Here is a 14,549-nt window from a genome sequence, read left to right as displayed (position 1 = left end):
AGAGGAGACTGAGGGGGGATCTCATTAATATTTACAAATATCTAAATGGTGGATGTCAGGAGGTTGGGGCATCCCTTTTTTCTATTTTATCTAGTGACAGGACAAGGGGTAATGGGATGAAGCTGGAACAAAAAAAGTTCCATTAGACATAAGGGAAAACTGTTTTACTGTGAGAATGAGGGAGCCCTGGCACAGGCTGCCCAGGGAGGGTGTGGAAGCTTCTTCTCTGGAGGTTTTAAAAACCCGCCTGGACGTGTTCCTGTGACACCTGATGTATGCGGACCTGCTTCTGCAGGGAGGTTGGACTAGAAGTTATCTAGAGGTCCCTTCCAACCCTACCATTCTATGTTTCTATATTTTCCTTCAAGTGGATTAATTTTCCCTATTCTTCATTTGCACACCCCTTGCCTGCTCCTCCTCCTCCCCAAATTACAGTGCAGTTACTGCAGTTCAGCACTTGTGGGTTAGAGTTCAGGTTTTTGACTACTATTTCTAAGGAGTTTTTGAAGAAAGTAATTCTCCAATCAGATCGACTATTTTTGGGGGATTTTTTTTCTGATAAATAGGTAATTTTTAGTTTCAAGTTTCCCATTGGTGAATAGTGAAATGCCACACTGGTAGCCAATTTTTTTTGTCATATTTCAAATAAAGGAAAAAAAGAAGACTATACATTAACAATTTCAATAATATCCTTAGAGCTTTGATATGTTATTTTTCCAAGCTTTTTAAGAAAATTCCCATCTTGCACCCTGTGAACAAAAACCAGTGGAATATTTTGTGAGGATAATTCTGTCACTTCCACAGGCAGATTCAGTAGTGTGCTTATTTTAAGATTTGTCTACATGTTTAAGTGAGGAAAGGTGTAGCAAAAAATTTAAGTTTTAGAAGGAGGTAGGAGTTCATCAATGTCTGTACAGCTATCAAACTTCTTGTTTTGAAATCCAGACTAACAAGGGCAATGCCTTTTTCCACTCATGGCTCTGTGCAACAGTAGCCTGTGTCATCTGCAGTGGGATGCCTGTAGCTGTTTGGGGGCTACTATTGTTATTTCACAGACACACACTGCAGTAACTTTCACTCAGACAATGTTTGTTATTGTTGCCTCCTAAAAGTGTAATCCAAATATGCAATTTTTGTGCCTCCAATCAGTAATTTGAAAAATTCAAAATAATGAAATCATTGGATTTTATTTGTTCCAGAAACATAAATAGGGTAAAATTTGAGCTTGATATGCAAAGACAGCAAGGATTGCTGTAACTGAAAGATCTTGTTCTATTCAGTCACAAGGATAATAAATCAGGGCTGACTGCCATGGTCAACGTTAAGTGGAGTTCTTTGCCATTATGTGTTAATGAGATTAAAAAAGACTAGACCACTGCCCTAAAGGCTACCAGACTGCAGTTCGTGGGAATGAAAATCAAAGCTGGGGATGTTGTTTTTTTTTCCAGCACTTCCTAATTGGATGAATTTGGGTGAAGTTTGTTTCTGTGAAAAGTCCCTGGGAGACAAGAAATACAGTGTTACCTGGAAAAGAAGCATAATAGCAACTGTCTGGTGCAGTTTTGGTTTGGTTTGTTTGGGGTTTTTTTGTTTCATTTTGTTTTTAATCTTCAGAGCTCCCATAGTCTTCACTGAATGGCAGTCCCTGAGAAAGGATTAGATAAAGCCTGATTAAGGAATTTAGCATTTCCTTGTCAGAAGTCTGAAATAAAGAACACCTCTCTGAACCACTCCTCTTCTGAAGTGTGACTGATCTGTGCAGTACTGTTTTCAGTATCTGACATCCTTCTTATTCAATCCGATACTTGTTTCTTGTGTTTCTTTTGCATTTAACTAAAAAACATTATTATCTCAGTGAAGGCTGATTTATGGGGGCAGCAAATCCTGACCTTGGCTTATTTAGCATCAGTGCCCTTTTTCAGAATTTTTTGTGAGGAAGTATCAGAGCTGATTGTAGCTGCATGATGAGAGAGAGACAATGACTTCTTTGGTCTTGAGGAAGGTGAGACAGTGGCTCAGAGGAGGGCGTAGGTACTAGTGGATTACTTGGTGCCTTTCGTTTTTAATGACCCTTCTTTAGATACATAAGCCAGCAATGTCACCCGTCTGGGGGGAACTGCCATACAAAGGAGCATGCTTCTTCCAGTCTATGTGTCACTGCCCATGTTTACCCCCTTGATGAAATGATGGCTACAAATTAAAAAAACCCTACTCTTTCCTTATAAACAAACACAGTGTATCTGTCTTGGTTCAGACTATGGTCTGATATTGGACAGAATAAGGGATGCCTGAATGACACTTGACACTTGACCTCAGAGGTTGAAATAGCAACATTCAAAATGTCTTGAGTGCAACAGTGTAAAACCCTTTGGTTTTCTTTAAAGCTGTAAAGGTAGAACTAGAGCAGTAAGAAAGGCAGCTGCCACTGCATTGTTGTTTTATTACTTTGAAAGCAAATGACCATAAATAAATACTCCAGTAAGAACAGATGTTTTGAACTACATCTCTTTTTTTTATTGCAAAACAATTGTTACAGAAATTTCAGAAAGTTCTACCGTAGTAATTGCCGGCTTTTGCTTTATATCACGTATCTAAACACAGTCTAAAAGTGCATTGTGAATCCAGTAGACCTTTGGAAAGGACCGTTTTCCCTAGTGGTATACGTTTACACAAATCATACTTGAAAAGCTTCATATTAGTAGGAATTTGTTTAAAATGACATTTTAATCATTTTTTCTCCCTTTATAAATGATTGTTATACACTTACAAATGATAGCCCAAATAATAAACGATTAAATAGCTATTAGTATAATATATTGCAAACACTGTTCCAGACAGCAGTAGCAGCATATAGACTCTCCTCATGTACAACAACTGCAGTGGTGGAAGAAGGATATAACTTTAATACAATTTACTGTTGTGCAGGCATAAAATTGTATTTCATAGCCAATTCCCACTTCTGTCCCTTCCCCCTCCCTGCCAAATACTAAAATAAACAAGAGTTATCACTTCCCTGCAGCAGAAAGAGCAGCAATTTCATAATCAAACACTTTTTTTTTTTCCCAATAGCTTTTTGAAATAAGTACTGTGTGGCTCTAGAAGAGATCGGAAAGCATACAGCAAAAGTTAAAAGATCACAGACTGTTTCACAACCAGTCTGGCCTAGTGGCTCAATCATTAGACTTCCCACTTGATGACGATTTAAGATAATCCATGCCTCAATGACTCAAAGTAATGTAGAATTGGAAACGCAGAAAAAATCCATCCTCTGGACACCACTGAAATCAGTGGATTTTCTGCAGTTTTATACCAGCATCAGTAAGACCATGATCGTAGTCAGTCTCAGAGAAGAGCAGCCTGTGTGACCTGCAGCGTTCAACCCGTGACTGGCTATAAAGCAGGATAACTCTCACCAGGGTGCAGAAACTCAGTCCCTCCATGTTCAGCACTACCGCTTTTATGCCAGCGTGAGGCCAGGCCAGCAAATACCATCTAGAGGAATGAAGGGTTTCATTAGGTGAGCAGATACCCCCAATGCTTTACTTCTGCCCAGATTGGACTGTGCTGTTATTTGAGGTGGATGACGGAAAATTCATGCCAGTAAGCATTCCCGTTTCTCTTGAAGAAGGTAATCTAACACTGGTATCATTTAACACAATTGAAAATGTGGCCTTTGTAGAGACAATTGTGCAAAAATGCAAAAATGCTATTATATTTATGCAGGGGAGAGATATCAGAACTACTTAAGCATTCCTAGGGAAAACCAGAAATGACTAGCTCACATTTTCCCTTCTGGTGATTATCAGATCCTCTTAAGTATATAACCTGAGCAACATAACAAACATTTATGCTTGTTTTGAAAATTTGCACCATGAGTTTGCGGGTAAGTTTGTTTACTGGCTTACTCTAAGCTAATACCTTTGATAACTTCTGCTCTCGGGATGGATACTCATTTGCTCCGACTGCAGTCATTGGACTAAGGCTGTGTGCTGCTACCAGCACTTTTTTTTGAGCAGTTATTTCTGTAGTTGCATTTTCCATGCACTGACAGTTTCTAAGAAACAAATCGTTTTCTTCTCATACAAAAAATATACCTAACTAAGATATTTATCCCCTGACAAAAGGCTATCCATTCCACAAAAGGTACAAATTAGTTAGTGGGTTCTTTTTTGTTTTCTTTTTTACCAAAAAAAATCTATAAATGGAAAATTAAAAAAAAGAAAAAAAAGCCATCTATATCTGGAACCCAAAGGGATTTCCTTATGTGGATGAATGGATGTTTTGGTTTTTCATTGTATTTTCAAATTATCCCCTCACTGCCATTTGTTAACTGGCACTTGTGCTAAGAACAATAATGTAGCACCTAATCTCTTCCAAAAAAAAGAGAGAGCCAAATGTCTGAGCACTGCTGTAGGTTCGCATTTTGTGTTGAATATTTCAATTTCATAAAATACAGTTGTCATTTAAAAGTAATTAAAAAAAATCACTTACTTTGCTAAAGATCAAACAAAACGGAAATAATGTAAACATCCAAAAGCTTGGATTCATTCCTAACTGGATTCATCTTTACAGGCAGGCAATAGCAAAATGTTAAGTCTTGTAGTAGTCCAAAGAAACTCATGGAACAATGCATGCATTTTAATTGACACAAAAAAAGACTGGACTGTAAGAAAGAGAAACTACTTCAGTCATATCACACTGTTATTGTGAAAGAATAATGTGCTATAATCCAATACCTAGGACAAATGTATACCCCAACTGTAGAATAACATCACTTAAACTGGAAACAACAGAATGGATTACTATAGGAAAATATTTATAAAATACTATACACTGCTTCCTCTGTCGGCCAGCAAATGTAAACAAACAGCTAAGTTCAGTTGAGTTTCAAAATATTGTTAAAGTTCATTTATCTTATAATCTTTTGCATAACATGCCAGTTCATCTTTCACACTATCACAACTCACCTGTCACAGCCCATAGTGGCTCATTAGAGGTTTACGCATCAGGTCATACAGATGCTTAAGTGGAGCTATACAGAGAGATGTGTGGAACATATCAAACTTACACACTGTGACCAGAAATGCATATTCCATATGTAAGCTAATAATTGGATAGTGGAACTTAATGCTCGATGCAACATGTGTTATTTTATTGAATGTTACAGATTTACAAACAAGACCTTATAATGTGATAGTAAAACTGCCCTGTAACGTTCACTAATATTACCACATGTCACAACTATACTGGTTTATATATGGGAGATATGTAGATATGAGTGTATATATACTTCTATTTTGTAAGCTATCCTTTAATACAGAATATGTCATATGGCACATGCTATAGCTACATGATGATGATGATGACACTTCTATTCTCACTATATGGTCATAATAATATGGGGAGTGGGAAATCTGGTCCCACTGCAAGCAACAGGTGTTTTACCATCAAATTCAAAAAAGACTGGTTTTACGCAATGTGGGAAAAAACAGGTGAAGAGAAGATAATCTAACATCCATCACAATATATTCTATAGACATCACATTGTAGAATAAATGGGAAACATTGAGGAAAATTAGTGTTCTGACATATTGCAATCACACTTTTAACATCTGAATTTACATTTTATATATAGTGGCAAATTTTAAGAGGTAAATAAAGTGTCCTGTTTCATTTTACCTGGAATGTGTCCTCCAGATCAATAAAGTGCTGTATCCTAAACATTTATACAGCTTCTGGGTTTGGCAAATTCCTGTACCCTGACAAACTAAACAATGAAATCTACCCCAGAGGAGAGCCCTATGCCTTGAACCAATTCGCTAAGTGCTGTTGAGGAATTTCTAATGAACCCGAAGTTCCTCTAGAGTAGGCCAGTAATATGGTGAAGGTGGAAGAGTCCACAAACAGTTTTAGCAGACATTCGTAAAAGTAACAAAGAAAACAAAGTGAGAATATCCCCCTCTACTCACCAAGGATAGATAGATTTGGAGAAGCCTCAGGAAAAGGCTGCTAACAGAAATTGGCACATTTGAAGCAGATTGTTAAACACAAGTTCCTTTGCCTCTGGGCGTTTTGCTGTTGTTCAACAATCAGCCTGTCACAAGCACAGAAAGGTTTCTGACCTTTCTCAGTGTTGCCATGTGACCTTAATGCTGCACATGGACTGCAAGGCAATTGCATAAACACGGTGTCTTGGTGGAGCTTAGCTCAGTGAAAGCCTGATCAAATAGAAGAAATCAAGGAACGCGTTGGTGCAGGAAGTATGAAACACATTGTGCTTAAAGTCCCCATGCTGAATTTCTTTATTTCCTGAACTTTCCAACGCAGTGACTCGGTACCTAAAAGTTTTCACCTTCTTCCCCTCTTTTCTTGAGGCTGATGATTATTTTATGTCTGGATTTGTTGCCTTTCAGACTTAAGTTCTTATATTGGTGCTCTGAGTCTCCCAGAGTGAGATCCCAGTGAGAAAATGTCAGCCTGCATTTTCAAAGCTGCTGTAGAGATTTGCAAGATAATTCCCATTCAAATAACGGCAAGCGTGTGCCCCACTCATGTTCGTTTTTAACAACGAAAAAGGAGCTAGTTCTACACAGATGTTGGTCATTGTAGAGAAGTTTTAATTTTTACTAGCACTAGCTTCAACTCTTTACAAGCTTAAAGGTTGTGCCTTCATAATGGATGTGAAATTTTGATCCGGTTGCAGTCTAAGCTTCTCCATTCTTTTCCTGTCTTCTGTACATCCTTCCACCTGTAACCACTGTGATATCTTCTCATGAGAAGACTGGAACTCTGGTTGACATTGTGGACCTTTGAGATATGGATGGGGTCAGTGGAATTAGAGCTGTCTTTGACCAAAACCCATAACTGCACTAATGTTCAGATATATTCTCTCCTACTAAAATGCACGTTGTGTGATGTACTGCTGAACGGTGGAAGCCTAGTTGCAACTGATGGTTTTTGTTGTTTATGGACACCTGCAGTTTCACTTTGGTCCTTTAACTTACCTTAAAAGCATTTACACTTTTTAATGTTTTCCATTTATCTGCCAAGAATATTTTCCCTTGAGCAACTTCAGCCTGATTGCATTAATCAGGATTCAGACTGCCTGATAAATCTTGTACACTCTGAAATGTTCAAATACAGCCATGTCCTCGTTTTAAAAAAAAAAAAAAAAAAAAAGTGTGTACTTTTATGTGAAGTAATGGTGTGAAAAATCAGCAGCTCCAATGGAACAGCAAAAAGAGCCTGGTAGCAGCCTGGTGGACGAATCTCCCCAATTTGTATACCTAATCAAACTGAGCAGTGAGAAACCAACAATATTACTGTGCTCTCCACTGATTACCCTGTTCTTACTGTTCCATCACATCCTTTGATTTAGTGAGACAACATATTGATGACAAATGTGGTAAAAAAATAAATATATACTCTTCCACTTAATTACATTCATCCTGAGCTTGCTCAGCTGTGCTAGAATCTAGAATGCCTGTTTTATACAGGAAATCACCTGAAATTTTGACATAAATACTTCCTCCATTTAAGTTGCAGTACAAAAGGCATTTCATTTCCCTTTCTGCTCTTGAAAATATAATCTTTTTGTGGCACTAGAAGTTGATACGAAAAGAGACGAACATTACAGTTGTTATCTTGTTCATCTTTCTTCATTTCCACAAGTGTGGGCTGCAAGGGATTTGGGAGACTTTAGGTTTGTTTGCTGCCAGTTCCTACAGAAATAACAAGTGCTTTTCATCAGTCATCACAACAGTGAAACAGATGAAAAAGAAGTTGTGGTTGAAGTTTAGAACATCTAATTTGTACATCTCTTTTTGCCAGTTAATCCCTGTGTCCTAAAAACTTGAATAACGATCAAAGATCTTAGGATGCCTCCTAATAAATGTCAGATTTCTGAATCGACTCATTTATTTCTTGTGACTTCACAAAGGGGGCTTGTTATTCCTGTTGTTACTGAAGCCTTTGTAAAGCTTTCATCCCTCCCTTTTTCCTTAAGTGCAAATGTCAACAGGGTCAAGATGCAGTAAGTCAGTGGGTGATGCTGAGACTGACAATGTGCTCCCTTGACCAGCGGTTAAAGCCAACTGGAGTTGACACAGGGTGATGTGAGTTTGTTTTCTGAAATTCTAAGAAAAATGGACTGTAGAGCAGATGACCCTTAGACTGCTGGTGAGCTTTGTCTAGGCCTAGCTGTGCTTGCTTTCAAAGCTGTGAAAGGCTCCTGTTCTTGACAGTCTCCTCATGGACAAGTTGTCCCCTCTGCTCTCTGGCCTTGAGGACTTACTCCTCTGGAAAGGGTTTCGAAGGCCTGTTGCACTTCGCTGTCTGTCAAGTTTGTCACTGATAGAGTAGCTCTTCCGTGTGTGCTGTGCATACAACGTGTTGGAATCCTCTGCAGAGTAGCTGTTGGCCCGCTCTATTTTTGGGAGTGGGATGCTGTTGGCCAGAGTTCTTGTAGCATTTCCATCTTGAGGAGATAAGGTGATCCCCTTCTTGTCTTTGGCCTCAGTGTCTTCATGATCAGAGCTTGGGTGACTCAGCTCAGCTTCTCTCTCAGGGTGGCAGCATCCCAAATCCTCCACTTTGCCCCCGAGACTTCCAGGGAAACTGGCCCTTTCTGCAATGGCCTGAGGAGCGCTCACACATCTTGTGTCTATGCAGTCTGTAATGCTTGTATACTCTGCTGTTTTGACTGGGACTCCAAGGCTGCTGAAATAGCTTCGAGATGGAGAGAACATAAAACTGTGAGATTTCACAATTGGCGTTTCCTCTAGAATAAATGGAGTTGTAGCCAGATAACGACTGCTTTTAGATCTCTCTAAAGTGTGATACATGGGAGGATCTGAATCCCAGGGGATCTGGCAATCTGTGATTTGTGAATAGTCTGAAGAAAAGGCTCTTGTTTCTATTCCAGAGGATTCCTCATAATCAAGGCTCCTGCCAGAAATTTTTTCACCAGGTGTGCTGCTAATGTACGTGCTGTTAGCCAAAATGGAAGAGGCTATGTGAGCCTGCAGAGTAACATCTCCAGTACCAAGAATATTTAAGGAGGTCTCAAGAGGCTCTGTGTCAGAATGCATCTCATCCATGGCAGAAACGTAGATGTCTATACAAGATGAAGGCCTTCTAGAGTCTGGGGCAATTGACAAAGTGCTGGTAGGGGCTAAGGGAGCCTTTCCCTCTTTTGCTATCGAGTGGGAACTGATAGCCCGATGCAGGCTCGGAGATCTCTCCTTAAAAATGCTTTCAAACTTTTCCAGCCCACACTTGTCTTTCATATTTGTTGCATAGAAAGAGTGGCTTCGCATGCGGGGAGTGATTGTAGGAGACGTTGGGGACATGGACTCCTCTCCTGTGGGATCTATGCTTTCTTGAAGCTTGTAAGTATTTCCTTCCTGACTGTTGAAGCTACTCTGCCTCACGATGTAGGCTGCATCAGTACAGTCAGATGAGGTCCTGGATCGTATCTTGCTTGTCTCACCTCTCTCTATGCCGGTGAGTTTTTCTAAGGCGGTCACCATTCTTCCCACCATGTCTTCCAGCTGAGCAAGCCTGATGTCAACAGTCTGCAGAGAGGCCTTCATGCAGTGCTCTCGCTCATTTACTTCTTCCAGTCGCATGGCCATATTCTCTACCCTTAAAAACCCAAGAATTAAACAGGTTAATTTTTACAAAGCAGTGATGTTATGTGGTCTCCAAAACAAAGGAGAACAAACAGGTCTTAGAATTCAGAGCAAATCTACAGTACCTCATCTGCTTCAAAACACTGCTAAAAGAGGTTCAGCAAATAAATACCACTTGCTGAGCAAACACTTGTTTAACCAACATGGGTTGGTTAAACCAGGGGTATCTGCTGTGTGACACAGAAGGGGGTTTGACTGTGCCTTATCCAAAGGGGATATGGTACTATTTGCTGCTTCTCTGCTGCCAAAACATCTGATTACATTGTTAAGAATGAATAATAAATAGAGCAGATGCCACACAATGTTGTCCCCACTTGTGCCACAGGCAGAACCACCGCAGTTAACTGCAGAACCAAATGAACACTTTTCTTGTGTTCACTCCAGATTTACATCAGCTAATGCTATGTTATGGAGATACTTTTTTTGTTCCCTGATTAATTTTTAGCTCAGATATGACTTATTTTGTTGAATGTAGGTAATACCAACTTGAGCATGAATAAAAACTGCAAGGAAGAGAACATTGATCAAACCAAATACAGCTTAGAATAGAGTACACAGTTTAGATTGCTCCATTACTGTGCTTATGCTTTGAGTAGTCTGTGTTAATAGTTTAGGGATTGAAATGATGAATTGAAAGGATATTTATTAGCTACCTATCCATATATAAATTATTAATAGTCAGTAATAACTGAATGTGTGGTACTAAACTTCAATATACCTGTTCTACACTGTTCATCTGTCTCATTTTAAAATGTTTTCAACTTTAAAATGAATTGTGTACTAATTTATGCCAGTGGCCTTCAACCATCTCAATGCTAAAATATCTCTACTGTAGGATTATATGGAGTCCTCTAATTTTAAATAACAAAATTGCCTTTAGCACATATGGCATTTCTTCATCATAATTATTTTATCTGGTTGTAGCCTCTAGGGTAGACCAGGGAGTTCTGTTATCCACCAAAGAAGTATTAAATGCAACACGTTTGTTAGTTATCTTTGTCTGATTTTTAGGTTACAATTCTTGTTTTCCCTATTCCTGTAGATGTTGAAAATTGAACAGGGAAGCAACAAATACCAAATGGCATGATTTCCACACTTTTCATAAGTCTCATACTCTCTGCCTGTCAATCATAGCCAGAATTTCTGATGGGATAATTATCATCATTTACTACTGCTAGCTGCATTTCCAGTAGAATGAGTGACCTGGAACTGGCAACACCATAAACACTTTTACTTGCCCAGAGGAAACCAGATTTTAGCAATGAATGAGTATTGTGCAGCATCAATGCCTTGTTAATTAATGCACAGAACTTCAGCTGGTGAAACACAGAGGTCTGACTCCCTCGTGGTGACGAGCAACAGCAACCTGCCAGTACACGAGTGGAGAGGGAAAAGTGTGACACTACTCCCTACAGCAAGTCTCACATTCCTGTAAAATGTGGGCTTTTTCTGTTGAAGATCTTGAGTTTTGAAAACAGAAACAGAGCAAATTAGATGTGAAGCAGCAACTGTACTGCTGTCATCAGACTTTGCTAAATCAATGATCAAGTAATCACTGCTAAGAAAGGAATCTGTAGTTTCAAAGAATCTCATTTTACCCATCTTCTTATTTAGGCACCAGCCTATCCCTACTTCTATCAACTTCTCCAATAAAACAGAATGTTAATGCAAGCACAGAATATAATTCCATAGCGAGAGAGCGGTTTACAGGGGAAGCAGTTGAATTTTCCCTCATGTTCTTACTTAATCTGAACTGCTATTTTATAAAAACCATTAAATTTTTGAAACATTCATCCACTCATAATTGACTGCCTCATCACACATTCATATTCTGTTAACAATTGCTCCAAGATGATGAACAGATACAACATCACAATTTTAGAGGGATTAGACTTGTGGAACTACTTGAGAAACCTCCTGGATTTTACATGAGAATGTGTAGATTAAGACCAATAAAAAATGTTCACCCCAGCAGCAGTTACCCAAGAGCTGGAATGAATTTGTTACATTCTGTGAAGCTCACTGGATGAAATAATTTTTAATACAAATATCGCCAAGGGAACTATTGCTTTTGGGTACATATTTGTATCTGGAATATGAGTAGAACTGTCTATAGTGAGATAAGTTTTTAATCCTGCATACACATGAGGGTTATGTAATGCTACTAAACACAACTAAGGTATCTCAGTAAGAAACTGGAGTCATACCTTGCTGGTAAATGTTCATTTGTTAATCCTGCATTTCATGAACATGATCTATTAGCTATTGCCAGAGGCACAGAGTGTAAAACTGGTGGTATCAAAAGAGAGACTTTTGAGTTACATGTCCATTGGTTGCTATGGAAGTAATCACAGATGTGATTGCATTGATAGTAGCAGGAAATTTATACAGAAACTCAGCAAGATAAGGATAGTGCAGTCTGAGTTCAGAAACCAGGGGCAAACGATGTCTGCATAAATAACTGAGAAATACATACATGTATTTACACTGGGTAGGCCCTGACTGTATAATTTTATTCACAGGAAGAAATCTTGAGTGATGATGATCTCTTCCAAAACTGAAGCTATTAGCACAGTTTAGTTACCTTTTGTTCCATATACTGTAGAATTCCAGATTTTTAAACAAATATTCAAAATTTTAATTAGTGATATCATCTTACATTAATTTGATTTGATGCAATTATGCATCACACAGAACAGCACCATGTTGTACTATAAACATGATAGAATCACATCAGCCAAACATTGTGAACATAAGAAAGTATGTTCTGGAGAAATACAGTTATAATCAAGTCCTTAAAATGTTTTAATGAGTTAAATCTTCTGTTTTCCTATATTATTGGAGGACCTTGCACTCAGTGAACACACAGCTAGAGCTGTTATTTCTTCAAAGAGTTTTTAATTAAAACACTATTTCAAAATAAGAATGCTCAAGTTTTGCTTTGGATTTTTTTCTCCCAAGTATATTGGAGACATGACAAACCTTTTGGCAAATCTCACAATATCCATGCATGATGCCTCCATTTCACCTGTGCTTTTCCTTACAGCAAGATTTATACAATGTATGAGAAGGTGCCAGACCATCCTAACAGATGGGAATGAGACCAGGAAAAGAAGAGGCTACATGTAAAATGTGCATCAAGTGTATTCTGCTGAAGCTCAAAAATTTCTGACAGTGAAGCAAATATTGACTGAGGACAATATTCAATAACCAAAAAAAAAGGTCAGAACTAGGAACCTGGCAAATATTTTGTATTACCTGTGATGAGCTGTTTTAATTATGATTTGGGAGATGATGGCTTTTGCTGGCATTTTTTTGTTATATTTATTTTCAACCTTTGCACATCAGTTCATCAATAACTCAATTGAAGCAGTGATTTAATTGGCGTAAGGATCTTTTCAGAATAAGCCTCTTAACTGCTGGAATTAAGTTCACAAGTCCCTATGTCAATTTTTAAGGCGTCATTTATATTTCAAAATGCTTTTCAGCTGCCACAAAGACTGTAGACACTAGAAGTCTTTCACAGGAATATCCACTCTGCTTGTATAGGTGACTGTAGTATGATTTTGTTTAAATAAAACATAAATGGCAGTTCCCAAGCCTGTAACAGGCTATTGGCACTTTGCATAACATCTTTTGGTAAAGCATTACTGATGTATAGTGGCCAGCCAATTTTCCCAGGTGCCATTGTTTCTGCAGGCTAAGGGCCTTTGCTTGTCCTGGCTGTGTTCCCATCTGGACCCTAAGACCACTTAACTCTTTGTGACTACAGAAAGATGCCACCAGATTCACAGACCTTTCCTACTGTCACTCTGAATGTGTAGCAAGATCTGATAGGCTCAGTAGCTGCCCTTTTACCATACCGAACCTATTTCTTTGCACTTTGCTCTGCCATCTCTGAAATCAAGGTAATAACTATGTCTTCCTTCACACAGATGCTGTTAGTGTAATTGCACTGAAGACTATAAAGTGTTAAGGTGCTGTAATGTAACGGACACCACATGGTACCAAAGATGTCATAATAATATCTACTTCAACTAGCTTATCTGGTTTTCTTTTCAAATAGGATGTGATCCTGCTGCCATTGGACTGAAAGGGTCAAGAACTGTCTATATGGAAAAAAAATGTTTACTGAAGAGATTGTTTTAGTGGTTTCATGCCAGATCAAGAAAAATGATACAGCCTTTTTTGACAGACATGTCCAGTGCTGGTCAAAGTGTGCCACTGAAAGTTTCACAGTGATTAAGAAGGAAGACTTTCCTGGAAAAGTTGTGATTCTTCTGCTGCAATGAAGTGAAATTATCCAACTTCGCTCTCCTTGCAGGTGTCTGGGAGATTCACCAAGATTTGCCTAAACTGACGGATGCAGTTAAGGGAAACACCTTACAGCTTTGTACTGCACTGCATTTTTCTGCTTAGTGAATCACTTCCTCTGATGTGTACCCCTAACTTGCTGCTCCTTCCACGTGCCTGTGTGAGCTACTCCTCCAAGTGACTTAGTACCCCAGGGCTGGGAGAGGACAAACATCAAGTGTTGTTTCACGCTATTAATTTCCAAACTTGAAAGGATCAAGTAAGGGAGAGATTCTGTATGGTGATACAAAATCTAGACACCTCTGCAGTGTTCTCTGTTACAAGAGAAGTAAGGTGATTGCTGAACCATGTCAGGCCCCACAGAATGTCAGAGTGGACTATTCCAAGGTAAGAGTATAAACTGCATTTCATTTTAAGTGAGTCAGACCTGATCCTGTGGTCCCGATCCAGCACAGCCACTGACCACTTAGCTGAAATATTTCATTTACACCCAGGTCAATGCAGCAAAACCTAGGCTCTCTTGCTCTTCTGTTTTCCTAAACT

General features: G+C 38.8%; 1 protein-coding gene across 1 annotated transcript in view; it reads right to left on the bottom strand.

The window, feature by feature from the left end:
- Positions 1-8,195: 8,195 nt before the first annotated feature.
- TRPM3 (transient receptor potential cation channel subfamily M member 3) overlaps positions 8,196-14,549 on the bottom strand; it is a 399,584-nt gene continuing 393,230 nt past the window's right edge. The window contains exon 27 of the mRNA XM_062019433.1: positions 8,196-9,645. Within this exon, the coding sequence (XP_061875417.1) occupies positions 8,196-9,645 (1,450 nt within the window). The remainder of the gene's footprint in view (positions 9,646-14,549) is intronic.

The sequence above is a fragment of the Colius striatus genome, chromosome Z (assembly GCF_028858725.1).
Source record: "Colius striatus isolate bColStr4 chromosome Z, bColStr4.1.hap1, whole genome shotgun sequence".
NCBI lineage: Eukaryota > Metazoa > Chordata > Aves > Coliiformes > Coliidae > Colius > Colius striatus.
The sequence above is the reverse complement of the archived record's forward strand: the minus strand, read 5'-3'. Positions and strand labels throughout refer to the sequence as shown.